At 42.1% G+C, this 15,482-nt stretch overlaps 1 protein-coding gene across 1 annotated transcript in view; it reads left to right on the top strand.

The window, feature by feature from the left end:
• Positions 1 to 1,081: 1,081 nt before the first annotated feature.
• The window catches only part of LOC138954987 (voltage-dependent calcium channel gamma-8 subunit-like), a 15,553-nt gene continuing 1,152 nt past the window's right edge, over positions 1,082 to 15,482 (top strand). Inside the window, exons 1-2 of the mRNA XM_070326722.1 lie at positions 1,082 to 1,250; positions 11,317 to 15,482. The exon at positions 11,317 to 15,482 is cut by the window's right edge and continues 1,152 nt beyond it. Of these exons, the coding sequence (XP_070182823.1) occupies positions 1,082 to 1,250; positions 11,317 to 11,897 (750 nt within the window). The 3' untranslated portion in view covers positions 11,898 to 15,482. The remainder of the gene's footprint in view (positions 1,251 to 11,316) is intronic.

Here is a 15,482-nt window from a genome sequence, read left to right as displayed (position 1 = left end):
ATGTAATATGCAACAAGATTTGCAGGATTGCCGCACTTGTAGTTAAGTGATTTCTCTTTAAGGCAATGAGCGGCACTAAAATGACCAAAATAAAACTTGGAAAATACATGGAGTAACTTAGTTTTCTGGGTAGTTATTGAAGTGATTTATAAAAAAGAACAAATTTGCGAAAACTAAAGGACATAGATTGCCGTCGCTATGGAAACTGGCATAAACAGCGCCATATTGGATTTCTAGGAAACGGTTTTACAGCAACATTATACATCAGAAATGTTTGATATTTGGCACAAAGGTACACAATACTTTTATCTACAATCAGATAGAACGATTTTTTGACATAAGACTACAGTTGAATTTGCATTAATTTTTGAAATAAGGATTAATGAATATGTGGTTAAAAATTCATTAATCCTTATTACAAAAATTATTATAAATTCAACTGTAGTCTTTTGTCAAAAAATCGCTCAATATGATTGTAGATAAAAGTCTTGTGTATCTTTGTGTCAAATATCATGCATTTATTATGTATGATGCCACTGTAAAACAGTTTCCTAGAAATCCAATATGGCGGCTGTTTCCATAACAACGGCAATCTGTGGCCATTCATTTTTACAAGTTTTTCATTCATTGTTATAAGTCACTTCAATAACTACCCTGAAAACTAGGTTATTCCGTGTATTCTTCAAGTTTAATTTTAGTGCCACGCATCGCCTTAACAGTTTCCCAGAGTTCCGTATTATTTTCTTTTAGTAACATCAGCTCTTTGAACAAGCTCACAGGGCGCATGTATCACCGTGTGTCGACTCTAACCAATGTTTGATATTTACTAGTAGACAATGCACGTGTGCATCAGTTTATTGGACGCAGGGTGGACATTCCTGTTTGACTTTCTTTCAAAAGGTGAGGCAGTAACCGATGAATTATATTCCATACACCAAGCCTAAGCAACGAGGAATTCTAAAAAAAGGGGTAATGTTCCATGAAGACAACGGCCCTGCCCCAAATACCTTTGTTTCTTTTGGCAACAAATCATAAATGCGGATTTGAGATTGTACCCTTATACTAACATCTATTTCCAAACATGAAGCGGAATGTCAGGGATGAGCACTACGAAATGGACAATGACGTCATTACTGCCGTTGAGAACTTGCTACTGTTACAAGACAAACGAGTCTGCATCAACGGCATCGAGGCTCTGAGGCACAGGAAGAACAAGTGTGTGGAGAGGTCCAAAAGGAACATGCTGAAAGGTAAACTTATTTTAGTCTCGAAAGTCAACACCGTCCTTGTCGGGCCCGGAACTGTTCACTGGACCCCCGTGCATAGAAGCAATCGTGAAGAGTCAGTGAGAAATTGAGAAGGGTAGAGCGGAAAAAGTGTGATCAAAAATAGACAACATGAAGAACACAAGGGATCCATTGAAGAAAAGGGATTAGAAAGAGATAAGGATGGAAACAACACGTGACGACATGAACAACACGTGACGACATGAACAACACGTGACGACATGAACAACACGTGACGACATGAACAAAACTGACGGGAGAAGCAGGGATTAGAAAGAGATAAGGATGGAAACAACACGTGACGACATGAACAAAACTGACGGGAGAAGCAGGGATCAGAAAGAGATAAGGATGGAAACAACACGTGACGACATGAACAAAACTGACGGGAGAAGCAGGGATTAGAAAGAGATAAGGATGGAAACAACACGTGACGACATGAACAAAACTGACGGGAGAAGCAGGGACTAGAAAGAGATAAGGATGGAAACAACACGTGACGACATGAACAAAACTGACGGGAGAAGCAGGGATTAGAAAGAGATAAGGATGGAAACAACACGTGACGACATGAACAACACTGACGGGAGAAGCAGGGATTAGAAAGAGATAAGGATGGAAACAACACGTGACGACATGAACAACACTGACGGGAGAGGCAGGGATTAGAAAGAGATAAGGATGGAAACAACACGTGACGACATGAACAAAACTGACGGGAGAAGCAGGGATTAGAAAGAGATAAGGATGGAAACAACACGTGACGACATGAACAACACTGACGGGAGAGGCAGGGATTAGAAAGAGATAAGGATGGAAACAACATGTGACGACATGAACAACACTGACGGGAGAAGCAGGGATTAGAAAGAGATAAGGATGGAAACAACACGTGACGACATGAACAAAACTGACGGGAGAAGCAGGGATTAGAAAGAGATAAGGATGGAAACAACACGTGACGACATGAACAAAACTGACGGGAGAAGCAGGGATTAGAAAGAGATAAGGATGGAAACAACACGTGACGACATGAACAACACTGACGGGAGAAGCAGGGATTAGAAAGAGATAAGGATGGAAACAACACGTGACGACATGAACAACACTGACGGGAGAAGCAGGGATTAGAAAGAGATAAGGATGGAAACAACACGTGACGACATGAACAAAACTGACGGGAGAAGCAGGGATTAGAAAGAGATAAGTATGGAAACAACACGTGACGACATGAACAACACTGACGGGAGAAGCAGGGATTAGAAAGAGATAAGGATGGAAACAACACGTGACGACATGAACAACACTGACGGGAGAAGCAGGGATTAGAAAGAGATAAGGATGGAAACAACACGTGACGACATGAACAAAACTGACGGGAGAAGCAGGGATTAGAAAGAGATAAGGATGGAAACAACACGTGACGACATGAACAACACTGACGGGAGAGGCAGGGATTAGAAAGAGATAAGGATGGAAACAACACGTGACGACATGAACAAAACTGACGGGAGAAGCAGGGATTAGAAAGAGATAAGGATGGAAACAACACGTGACGACATGAACAACACTGACGGGAGAAGCAGGGACTAGAAAGAGATAAGGATGGAAACAACACGTGACGACATGAACAACACTGACGGGAGAAGCAGGGACTAGAAAGAGATAAGGATGGAAACAACACGTGACGACATGAACAAAACTGACGGGAGAAGCAGGGACTAGAAAGAGATAAGGATGGAAACAACACGTGACGACATGAACAACACTGACGGGAGAAGCAGGGACTAGAAAGAGATAAGGATGGAAACAACACGTGACGACATGAACAACACTTACGGGAGAAGCAGGGATTAGAAAGAGATAAGGATGGAAACAACACGTGACGACATGAACAAAACTGACGGGAGAAGCAGGGATTAGGAAAAGAAAGAAGATAACTGTCGGGAGGAAAAACATGGATTGAAGATGAAGAACGGAAGCTATGAAGTAGGAAGAGATAAATGACAAGACAAACAAAATCGGATGAACAATGAAAAATAAGAAAAAAAGTGGGAGAAGGCAATTGGCAATTAAAAAAAAATTAAAAAACGGACAGAAGAAGAAGAAAGACAGAGAAGGGAGAAAAAGGGAAATAGGAAGACTCACAAACGAAGAAAACGGGGAAAGTGGAGATAACCAGAAATGGACGAAGAGGAGAACAAAAGATTGACGGAGGGAAAGATAACTGCCAAGACAAACACAATGGACGGAGATTGGAAAGAGAAAATCTCGCTGAAATACATAATTGACGAGGCGAACCAAATGGATGGTAGAAAAAGATAATGACAAGAAGTGGATGAAGGCAACTACGTGGACAAACAAAATGGACGAAAGAAGGGGAGAGAACGAGAAGAAAGAGAAAAGGGTAACTCTCAGGACGGGGCACATGGACGGATGTGAGAAACAAAGGAGGAAAGATAACTGACAGGAAAAACAAAGTGGACGGAAGAAGAAGAGGATAACCCTAAATGAGAGAAAGCAAGGGTGAACAAAGTGGACGAAGAAAGGTGGAGTAGCATATTACTACCAAGACGGATAGAATAAACGAAGAAGGAGAGAAAGAGCAAAATTAGAAGAAGGACATTACCTCCGACAAGACGAACAAAACAGGCGGAGGAAGGAGGAAGAAAGAGTAGAAACAAGAGGATATATATAACTAACAGGACAAACAACATTAACGGAGGAATGAGAGAAAAAGTGGAGAAGGAAACGATAACTGTCAAGTCATACAAAAAAACACAAATAAACAAGGTGAGACAAAGGAAAGACCAACAAAATGAACACAGGAAGGGGAAAGAGAGAGAGAGAGACAGAAGAAGGCAGACAAAACAAAACTGGCATGACAAATCAAAATAGATGGAGGAATTGGGGAGAAAGAGGAGGAGGAGGAACATATAACTGACAAGACGAGTTGATTGGTTGAAATGAAGGGAAATAACAGGGAGGAGATACAAATTGTGGCCAAGGATGGCACAAGCGGGGGAGGATGTAGGCGGAGATGGAGAGGTCGGGCGAGGGAGGAAGGAAGAATGGGGAAGTGGCGGAGTGGGGGGGGGGGGGGGGGGGGGGGGGGGGAGCAGGAGCACATGCGACTCGAAGTTAGCCTTAGCTGATGACTTTCTGTCTCTTGAATGACAGCGCGGCTGGACAATAAAAGCAGGGGAAATTGCTGTGTTATCGAACTGTAGTCTTGTTTGTGCTTCCCTTCGCCCTTGGAGACCTCGGCATGGCTTTGTATTCCCCGTCCGTCTTTCTGTTGGAACTGACATGTCCGAGGGCAAGATTTAAGGATACAGTTCTGCAATGTATTAGGTGGTTGGTATCCCCCCCTCCCCCCTCCCCTCAAGGGCAATGACACATAAGCCGTATTTATTTTATGTTTATTGTAAGGGATAGTTATAGTTTTCCTGGCTATTTTTCTTGAGTATTCTGCTTGCAATGTATTAAGTCACCATGCATATATTTTTGGCTTGTTAACCGTCTCAACCATGCCTTTCGACTGTAGACTAAATCGTATAACTTGCGTCTGTGTGCATTTTACTTCTGTTCAAAGTTGGAGTGGTACAACTAACTCATTCTTGTGATAGCCTTGTCTTGCCTTTGCTGACATTGAGAAGAGAGTGTTGGATAGCGTCCAAGGTGGAGGACGGGGTGTGTGAAAGACCGCTTGACGTATTCTTTTTATCTTCGCTCCTGTGTCGGTTCCTTTTACATTAGTTTTAGCTTGATTGATGTGCAGTTGATTCCGTTTGAGTTTGCGTTGATGTTCACCGCAACATGTAGTGTTTGCCTACAAATCAATGTCTTTCCATTTGTCCATTGTAACTATATCGCCGGGGGTTTGTTTATTTGTTTGCTTAACGCCCAGCCGACCACGAAGGGCCATATCAGGGCGGTGCTCATTTGACATATAACGTGCGCCACACACAAGACAGAAGTCGCAGCACAGGCTTCATGTCTTACCCAGTCACAATTATTCTGACACCGGACCAACCAGTCATAGCACTAACCCCATAAAGCCAGACGCCAGGCGGAGCAGCCACTAGATTGCCAATTTTAAAGTCTTAGGTATGACCCGGCCGGGATTCGAACCCACGACCTGCCGATCACGGGGCGGACGCCTTACCACTAGACCAACCGTGCCGGTTTATATGCCATAATGGGGAGCCGGCTGCTACCTAGGCAATGCTTGCTCGGCAAAGTCACGTTAGGCCCAAAAAAAAAATTGTCTGTTTAGGGTAACATGACCAAAAAAAGTAGGGTCGGTAGGTAGGTAAAGTTTTTTTTTTTTTTTTTTTTTTTTTTTTTTTTTTTTTTTTTGTAAATGCTATGTTGGCTGAACATTCACTTCTTATATTTGATGAATACATGTTTCAAAACTAACGTATAAATAAAACAGAGAGAAAGGGAGAGAAAGAAACGCCAAATGTCTCTTTTTAGCATTTTTACCTCTTTTTTTTGTTTTTTTTGTTTTTGAAATCAAAAAAAAGTTTTTGGGTCGGCGCCAAATCGATAGGGTCGGTCGGGTTACCCTAAACAGACAATTTTTTTTTTTGGCCTTATTTTTTTTGTTTCAGTGCTGTGTTAGCTTGAACATTTAAAGATATTCTGTTTGCGACGTCATTTGATAAACGTTTCGTGGCAATATTACCAAAGAACTCCAAGGGACATTTGCTCCAGCTTATTAGAGACGCCCCTGCGATGGCTTACTCAAGAATGCTCCATAACTATGATAATGAATTAATTGAATGACATTAGTGGAACCGGCCTGCTCTTCAGCGTCAGAGTCATGATTCTTCTTGTGATATTTTCCCATTACTGTCTGGTAGGCAGATATACGGCGAGCAGACGAAACCCGTTTGATTTTACGAAATGAAGTCCGCAATTTAGCCATTTATGCCAGCAAGTTCTGCTGCTGTCAGGAGCAAAACAGTAGAAAGTATCAGAGGTAAAGACATGGAGCATCACAGATTACTGTCTAGGAAGAGTGCCTTTGCACAGTGTTTAAACTTTGGACAATTGAAAGCTAAACGCTATTTTTAAGGTATTCGTGGTGTGTGGTGAGTCATTCTTCCAACCATAACAATGAACTGTGCGCCTCCTTTATGATTTCAGACAATTATCTGGTCAGGAATAAGACTTTCAACTTCGGATGTAAACTACAAGGTCGCGCTTAGTATCAGCATAGCATGGTGTGTGCTTCCAAATGACTCCGTTGTACTTATACATGACACCCTATATTCACCGAATAAATTATTTAAACCAACGTGATGAAAGCAGCACTTGGAATACAGCCTCAGTCAAATTTTCGTGTTTAGTTTTAGCCACACTGTTCTTATGTACACTCAGGAACGTCTGTGTATACTGGTGCATCTTCGGCTGATCAATAAGACCAGAATAGAACTAGTCTGCTTTCACTGTTGATAATAGCGTCTCATCCAAACTTTTTTTTTCTCCAGTCTTTTTACATTTAGTCAAGTTTTGACTAAATGTTTTAACATAGAGGGGGAATCGAGACGAGGGTCGTAGTGTATGTGTGTGTGTGTGTCTGTCTGTGCGTGTGTGTGTGTGTAGAGCGATTCAGACCAAACTACTGGACCGATCTTTATGAAATTTGACATGAGAGTTCCTGTGAATAATATCCCCGGATGTTTTTTCGTTTTTTTGATAAATACTTTTGATGACGTCATATCCGGCTTTTTGTAAAAGTTGAGGCGGCACTGTCACACCCTCACTTGTCAATCAAATTGATTGACATTTTTGTAAAGTAATCTTCGACAAAGGCCGAACTTCGGTATTGCATGTCAGCTTAGTGGCGTAAAAATTAATTAATAACTTTGGTCATTAAAAATCTGAAAATTGTAATAATTTTTTTTAATATAAAACGATCCAAATTTACGTTCATCTTATTCTACATCATTTCCTGATTCCAAAAACATATAAATATGTTATATTTGGAGTAAAAACAAGCTCTGAAAATTAAAAATATAAAAATTATGATCAAAATCAAATTTCCGAAATCGATTTAAAAACAATTTCCTCTTATTCCTTGTCGGTTCCTAATTCCAAAAACATATAGATATGATATGTTTGGATTAAAAACACGCTCAGAAAGTTAAAACGAAGAGAGGTACAGAAAAGCGTGCTATGCAGCACAGCGAAACCACTACCGCGCTGAACAGGCTCGACAGTTTCACTCCGTTTTGCACAAGCGGCGGACTACGGTCATTGTGAAAAAATGCAGTGCGTTCAGTTTCATTCTGTGAGTTCCACAGCTTGACTAAATGTAGTAATTTCGCCTTACGCGACTTGTTTCTTTTTGTTCTACTTCGTTTCTTCGTATTCCTGGTTCGTACACACTGGTGACCTTTATCTGCTTCCTGAATCAGCATCTGTGAACTAATACCAGGTCCACTCTGGGAGTCAATCTATTTCTGTTTAATTGTGGTTCCGTGCATGGTGGTTTGCCTTCACTATTTCGGAGCGTCTTCTTCTGTACTGTCGCACTCTGGAGTAAGAGTTTTTATTGACAACAAATTGTACTTTTTTTTATATGTGACTTTCTTGATTTATTATTCATTTATTATTCATTCAATTGATCTATGTACGTTTTTAATTGTGAATGGATTGATTCACTTTCCTTCTCGAACATTTACTCGGCGTTTTATTCCTTTTTTTCTTTCTTTTTAATAAAACAATAACAAAAACAAACACAACAACAAAAATAACAACAACAACAACAACAACAACAACAACAACATTCAATTGCTTCTGGAGGTCTTCGCAGCCACACGCAGCCCAGAAGACATTCTAGATACGACAGGTTATTCCCAGAATACAACCTAGTACTAATTATAAAGAATAACCTGACACAAAGATAATGTGTATAAGAGATTACTCGGTTTTGCTCTCCTTTTATCCTTACTGCGCAATCTGATGCCAAAATACTCTAGCTCAGTATCAGGCTGAGACTTTTCGCTGTAAAACCCATACATCGGTAGCCTCAGTAATCCCCCCTCCCCCCCCCCCCCCCCACGCTTCCACATCCAAACCCCCCCCCCCCCCCCCAGCACCCCCACCGTCAACCCCTACCCACGTACCTCCGAACCTATCGTCTCGGAGCCTGCAATGGCCTGCCCTCAGCCTGACGATGGACACCCGTTCTTCTTACTATCTTACTAAGACTGTCATGTTTTGCATTGCAGGCCTGTGGACGCTGATTGGCGTCATCCACTATATTTGCAGCATCTGTGCATATTTTCTTCCCCATAGGTACAAGCTACAGTCTGATTAACTACTATTATCACGCCGTATGTCACTGTGTTACAGGCCTGTGCACGCTGATTGGCGTCATCCACTATATTTGAAGCATCTGTGCGTTTTTTTCATTAAATTTGTTCACATAGTTACAAGCTATGCAATCTGATTATACTATGCTCACGCCGTCTGTCACTGTGTTACAGGCCTGTGTACGCTGGTGGGCGTCATCCACTATATTTGAAGCATCTGTGCGCTTTTTTAATTACATTTTTTCACATACTTACAAGCTATACATTCTGAGTATACTATGCTCACGCCGTCTGTCACTGTGGTACTGGCCTTTGCACGCTGGTGGGCGTCATCCACTATATTTGAAGCATCTGTGCGCTTTTTTAATTAAATTTGTTCACATATTTACAAGCTATACATTCTGATTATACTATGCTCATGCCGTCTGTCACTGTGGGCCTTTGCACGCTGTCATCCACTATATTTGAAGCATGTGTGCACTTTTTTGTTATATTTAGTCAAGTTTTGACTAAATATTTTAACATCGAGGGGGAATCGAAACGAGGGTCGTGGTGTATGTGCGTGCGTGCGTGTGTGCGTGCGTGTGTGTGTGTGTGTGTGTAGAGCGATTCAGACTAAACTACTGGACCGATCTTTATGAAATTTGACATGAGAGTTCCTGGGTATGAAATCCCCGAACGTTTTTTTCATTTTTTTGATAAATGTCTTTGATGACGTCATATCCGGCTTTTCGTGAAAGTTAAGGCGGCACTGTCACGCCTTCATTTTTCAACCAAATTGGTTCAAATTTTGGTCAAGTAATCTTCGACGAAGCCCGGGGTTCGGTATTGCATTTCAGCTTGGTGGCTTAAAAATTAATTAATGACTTTGGTCATTAAAAATCTGAAAATTGTAAAAAAAAATAAAAATTTATAAAACGATCCACATTTACGTTTATCTTATTCTCCATCATTTGCTGATTCCAAAAACATATACATATGTTATATTCGGATTAAAAACAAGCTCTGAAAATTAAATATATACAAATTATTATTAAAATTAAATTGTCCAAATCAATTTAAAAACACTTTCATCTTATTCCTTGTCGGTTCCTGATTCCAAAAACATATAGATATGATATGTTTGGATTAAAAACACGCTCAGAAAGTTAAAACAAAGAGAGGTACAGAAAAGCGTGCTATCCTTCTTAGCGCAACTACTACCCCGCTCTTCTTGTCAATTTCACTGCCTTTGCCATGAGCGGTGGCCTGACGATGCTACGAGTAAAATGGCATTGCGTTCAGTTTCATTCTGTGAGTTCGACAGCTACTTGACTAAATATTGTATTTTCGCCTTACGCGACTTGTTTAAATTTGTTCACATATTTACAAGCTATACATTCTGATTATACTATGCTCATGCCGTCTGTCACTGTGGGCCTTTGCACGCTGTCATCCACTATATTTGAAGCATGTGTGCACTTTTATTACGTCTTGTTTTCATAGGTACAAGCTTCAGTCTGAATAACTTCTTTTCTCGTGCTGTATGTCACTGTGTTACAGGCCTGTGGACGATAGTAGCGGTCAATCACTTTATTTGCAGCATGTGTGCCCTTTGTTGCGCCTTGTTTAACAGTATGATTAAACAAGTCGCGTAAGGCTAAATTACTACATTTAGTCAAGCTGTGGAACTCACAGAATGAAACTGAACGTAGTCCGCCGCTAGTGCAAAAGGCAGTGAAAGTGACGAGCCTGTTTGGCGCGGCAGCGGTTGCGCTGTGCTTCATAGCACGCTTTACTGTACCTCTCTTCGTTTTAACTTTCTGAGCGTGTTTTTAATCCAAACATATCATATCTATATGTTTTTGGAATCAGGAACCGACAAGGAATAAGATGAAAGTGTTTTTAAATTGATTTGGACAATATAATTTTGATAATAATTTTTATATATTTAATTTTCAGAGCTTGTTTTTAATCCGAATATAACATATTTATATGTTTTTGGAAACAGCAAATGATGGAGAATAAGATAAACGTAAATTTGGATCGTTTTATAAATTGTTATTTTTTTTTACAATTTTCAGATTTTTAATGACCAAAGTCATTAATTAATTTTTAAGCCACCAAGCTGAAATGCAATACCGAACCCCGGGCTTCGTCGAAGATTACTTGACCAAAATTTCAACCAATTTGGTTGAAAAATGAGGGCGTGACAGTGCCGCCTCAACTTTCACGAAAAGCCGGATATGACGTCATCAAAGACATTTATCAAAAAAATGAAAACAACGTTCGGGGATTTCATACCCAGGAACTCTCATGTCAAATTTCATAAAGATCGGTCCAGTAGTTTAGTCTGAATCGCTCTACACACACACACACACGCACACACACACGCACACACGCACACACACACACACGCACATACACCACGACCCTCGTTTCGATTCCCCCTCGATGTTAAAATATTTAGTCAAAACTTGACTAAATATAAAAACAAGAAATCGTTGGCAGTCTCTTTGTTTTTGCATTTACAGTATGATCATAACTACATTTCTTACACCGTATGTCACCGTGTAACACTTGCAGCCTTGTGCACGTTGCTGGGCTTCATCCACCATATTTGCTGAATGTGTGCACTTTGTTACGTCTTGTTTGCCCCATAAGTACAAGTTACAGTCTGATTAAGTACTATTCTCACGCCGTATGTGACTATGTTCCAGGCCTGTGCACGCTGGTGGGCATCATCCTCTACATCGGCAGCATCACGGAGGAGGTGGGCAACAAGCCGCGGGCGTCCATCGAGGAGCCCAAGTTCATCTACACGTACGGGTCGTCCTTCATCATGGCTGTGGGCTCCTTCGTGCTGACCGAGCTCTCGGGGGTCTTCGCCGTCTACCTCTACATCACGCGCCACAAGCAGGCGCAGCGCAAGAAGCTGCAGGCCCTCAAAGCCCAGCACAACGACCGGGGCTGCGCCGGGGGAGGTCCCGGGACGTGGAGATACAGGAAGCCCACCCGGGACCGCGCCGACTGCGCTCACTCCGCCTCCCAACCCGCCTCCAGAGACCGGTCTCAGTCGCGCGACCGGTCGCGGGACCCGTCGGCCAGCCGCTCAGAGACCTACTTCACCTACACGCCCATCTCCGACGCGTCGCACGAGCTGTCCAACTACACGTTCCAGCGCGACGGCACGGACAACACCATCTCCACCACGGCGGAAATGCACCAGCCCCGCGGAGATACTTACATCGGGGCCACCGCGCCATCTATAGACATCGTGCGTCGGACAACCCCGGTGTGAGGCGAATGCTTGAGTTTGTAGCTTAACTTGTTTCTTTGTCAACAACGTTGAGGAGGAGGAAGAAAGAAGAAGAAGAAGAGCGGATTCCTTCCTTCCTTCCTTCTTTTCCCCGGGGTGAAGTTGACTATCTTGTTCAAAGAGAGAGAGAGATAGAGAGAGAGATTGAAAAGGGGGACATCCATCGCAACCAAACGCACACTTCAGATCGAAGCGTCCCAAGGTATAGAATTTGACGTCGACTAAGCCATACATGTTGCACAAAAAGAGCTGGTGAAAAAGGGAGATAGACACTGTAAGATCTTGAGAGATACAGATCACGAATGCTGTAACTTGCATAAAAACAGATCATGAGATTGACACAAGATCTGGAAAGAAACACGACGGTAGAAGTTTAGCATTGGCAAAGAAGGCCCGTGTGACTCAAGAGAAAAGAGTGTGTGATTAGGGAGATTCTTAGGGGAAGCGCTTGAACAATCTCAACTGTTTGAAGGCTCTCGAACAACCCAAGAGAGGTCGACAATGACTAACGAAAAAAGTCCGTGTTTAAGCGCCGTGTGTGTGTTAAGGGGGTTTGTGAGATTGGAGATGAAAATAAATCAAGCCAAATTGTCGAGGCTGCCAAAAATAAATGATTGTATTGTAGCCAGAGAACATTGCAGTTGAACCCCACATCATACTGTGTGTGATCGACCAAAGACCTGAAAAACAGAGATAGCGAGAAAGATGTGAACATGTGACTGACGCTACGCACTGGAAACTCGTTTTAGCATTGAATGTATGTGTATGTGTACAGTACGTGTAAACGTACGTACATTTCTTGCCAGCACAGTTTTGTTGTTTAATGTAGATGACGAGACAGTTCTCACCGAGCACAGTGAAAGCAGAACCCTCGCAAACACTCGTTTTTATCCTCATTTTGTTTTTCCTTGAACAAGTAGTATGCCGTCTGTCGGTGTTTAATTGTCTGGGACTCCTGCTGTTGATTTTGCTGATACTTAGACAACGACTATGACTTAAATTGCCAAGTATGGATGTCGTGAGCGGCAAGCCATCTTCTTTGGGCGCGGAGTCGAACTAATTAGTTTGCGAAGTCGAAAGAAACATCTTTGGAGAAATCGGGCAAGAGCATTCTCACCGACAGAAGAAGACTAATGCGTATACTCGATGGATGTGAGTAAATGTTATGAGCGACACATTATTGAAAGAATACACCTTCGGAAAACGCTTCAGCATAAAGTTGTAACAGATCATGTTTTAGTGATGGGATTTGTCCATTCGTCCCCCTAGGGAGAGAACAAGAGAACAAGAACGTATACTCGTTGGATGTGAATATACGTTACAAGTACGAACACACATTGAAAGGTCATTTTAAAGAAAGTAACAAAGAACAAACATGTTGTGTAACTGATCAAAAAGGAGTGCGATGGCTGTTTGACCAAGGACTAAGGCGTTGGATGTGTGTAATCGTTATCAACAATAGCAAAAGGCTTCGGAAACCGTGCCCATCTTTGAACAGCAAGAACGCGGAGAGAAGTGATTTGTTGGTTACATGAATGCGGAATCAATAATAACAACAACAAGTGTCCAGCATGTTAGTGACGATAACGACGACGACGACGACTACGACGATGACGATGAAGATGACCATGATGATCATGACGACGACGACGACCGCGATCAAGACGATTACAAAGACGATGTTGATGATGACGACGACCTCAACGAGGACTGACTCTTTTTTCTTTGAGTTCGCCAAACCAGAATGTTGAAGACAGGCAACAGTGCTACAGGTTGAAGGTACATATTGCGACTAATTTTGAGAGACTGATTTTCGTAAAACCTTTTCAAGGCTACAAGCTTTGGATTTGTTTATTGTCAAAATCGTCCTGTCGCAGTGTACCCTTTTTACAGAAATTGTTGGAGTCTAATTGTTTCTTTGAGTGTGGATTTTAAAATAACCTATGCTTGTGATCTTGTTTGTTGGGTCAGCGCAATATAAACAGTAGTTTGTCGGTGACTTGCGTTTTGGACTTGTTTTGAACCCGTCAAGTTTTGACTGTGATTCTGTTGAATGCAGGTTTGGTCCCTCAAGTGTTGCATTATATGTAAGGGTCATGGAGGAGCCTGGCTGTGTACTGTTGTGCAGAGTGTGTAGTATGCTGTTTTGTTTGCACCGTAGTGTTTGCTGGGTGTTTGATTGGAGCGGGAAATGGTACAGTAATGCCATTGTAACATTTATCTTAGTCCACAGATTATTACTCGCCAAAAGTGATATTGGATTCCAAAAGAAAGGAATTATAGCATTTTGTGTTGGTTTGTTTTTGTCCTCCGTGGTATGTTTACTTAAAAGCATCTTCCTTCACGCGTACACAATCACATTGACCGCTACAGATCTGCCAAGCCTTTTGCATGGAATAAGATCGTCCTTTAACTCTGACACTGACCTGCATTTAATTAATAGCGTGGATGCGCACTGTGCAGAGTTGGATAGTTTTGCTTAACTCATCTAGCAGATTGACATACATAAGCAAACACAAAATTGCTTCTCTGTACATGAAGCAACCAGGCCATTGAATGTTGGTAAGTTTTCAAGTTGAAGGATGTGCTTATCCGGGGATGGCCAAATCCCAAAAGTTTAACTCGCCAGGCGGGCGAGTAACTGCAAGAGAGTCACTAGCCCGCCAGAAATTTCGCTGGCCCGGTACATACCAAAGTTGCTGCATCTGGAAACTCGATTCTACAACCAAACATGTTCCATTTGACGAGAATTGTCACTGGCCAGCCGGGCGAGTTGCCAGCCGGTTTTTACTAGCCCGGCGGATTTGTTACTCGCCCCTGGCGACCGGGCGGACGATTTGGCCATCCCTGCTTATCCTATGTAGAGAGCTGGACAGATCTGTGATGGCTGACCTGATGAGCTACATGAGAAGGAAGGTGCCTTTAAGAAAATTAATGCTGCGGCTCTTTAAATACAAGTGTGATGGTCGTTTGTTCGAGAGAAAACAAAAACTTACGTTTGGGTGATGGTCCACTCGTCAAAGTTAAACCAGAAGCCAATGCTGGTACGTTGTTGCAAGATCGTCGCCAAGTTAAAGAACAGAGACACACCCATTGAAGTGTTGAACAATTATGTTTTCTCTATAAGAAAGTGCTTGCATTGTGGAATATTTCAACTGAGCTACAACAGATTTGCGTCCGCACTTAATTGCTTTCCTGAAAGCATTCAAGATCACCGGAACAAATATGTCCATGGAATCAAATAATAAAACAGACACACTTACAATGGTACCACCATGGTCTCACAAGAACTGACTGAATATCCAGTTAAAGAGCGCCTGCATCAACAAACCATGTGCTTTTTTTAACAACCCATTACGTACTGCCAGTGTGGTATTGGGCGCCCAGGTACACGGAACTAAAAAGGCAAAGGTCTGTGTCCATACAGACGGAGAGCCTCTGCGCTCGAAGAACTCCATTGCAAAAGTATTGGCTGGCAAGTTAGTCGAACAGAGGTAAACAAACTGTGTTGTTTGTTTTTTTACAGTGGATCAGTGTTGATGTTGTTCTCAGAACAGTACAGTCATA

Source organism: Littorina saxatilis, linkage group LG2 (genome assembly GCF_037325665.1).
Source record: "Littorina saxatilis isolate snail1 linkage group LG2, US_GU_Lsax_2.0, whole genome shotgun sequence".
Taxonomy (NCBI): Eukaryota; Metazoa; Mollusca; class Gastropoda; order Littorinimorpha; family Littorinidae; genus Littorina; species Littorina saxatilis.
Note: the sequence above shows the minus strand (reverse complement) of the source record. Positions and strands in the feature narration are given on the sequence as shown.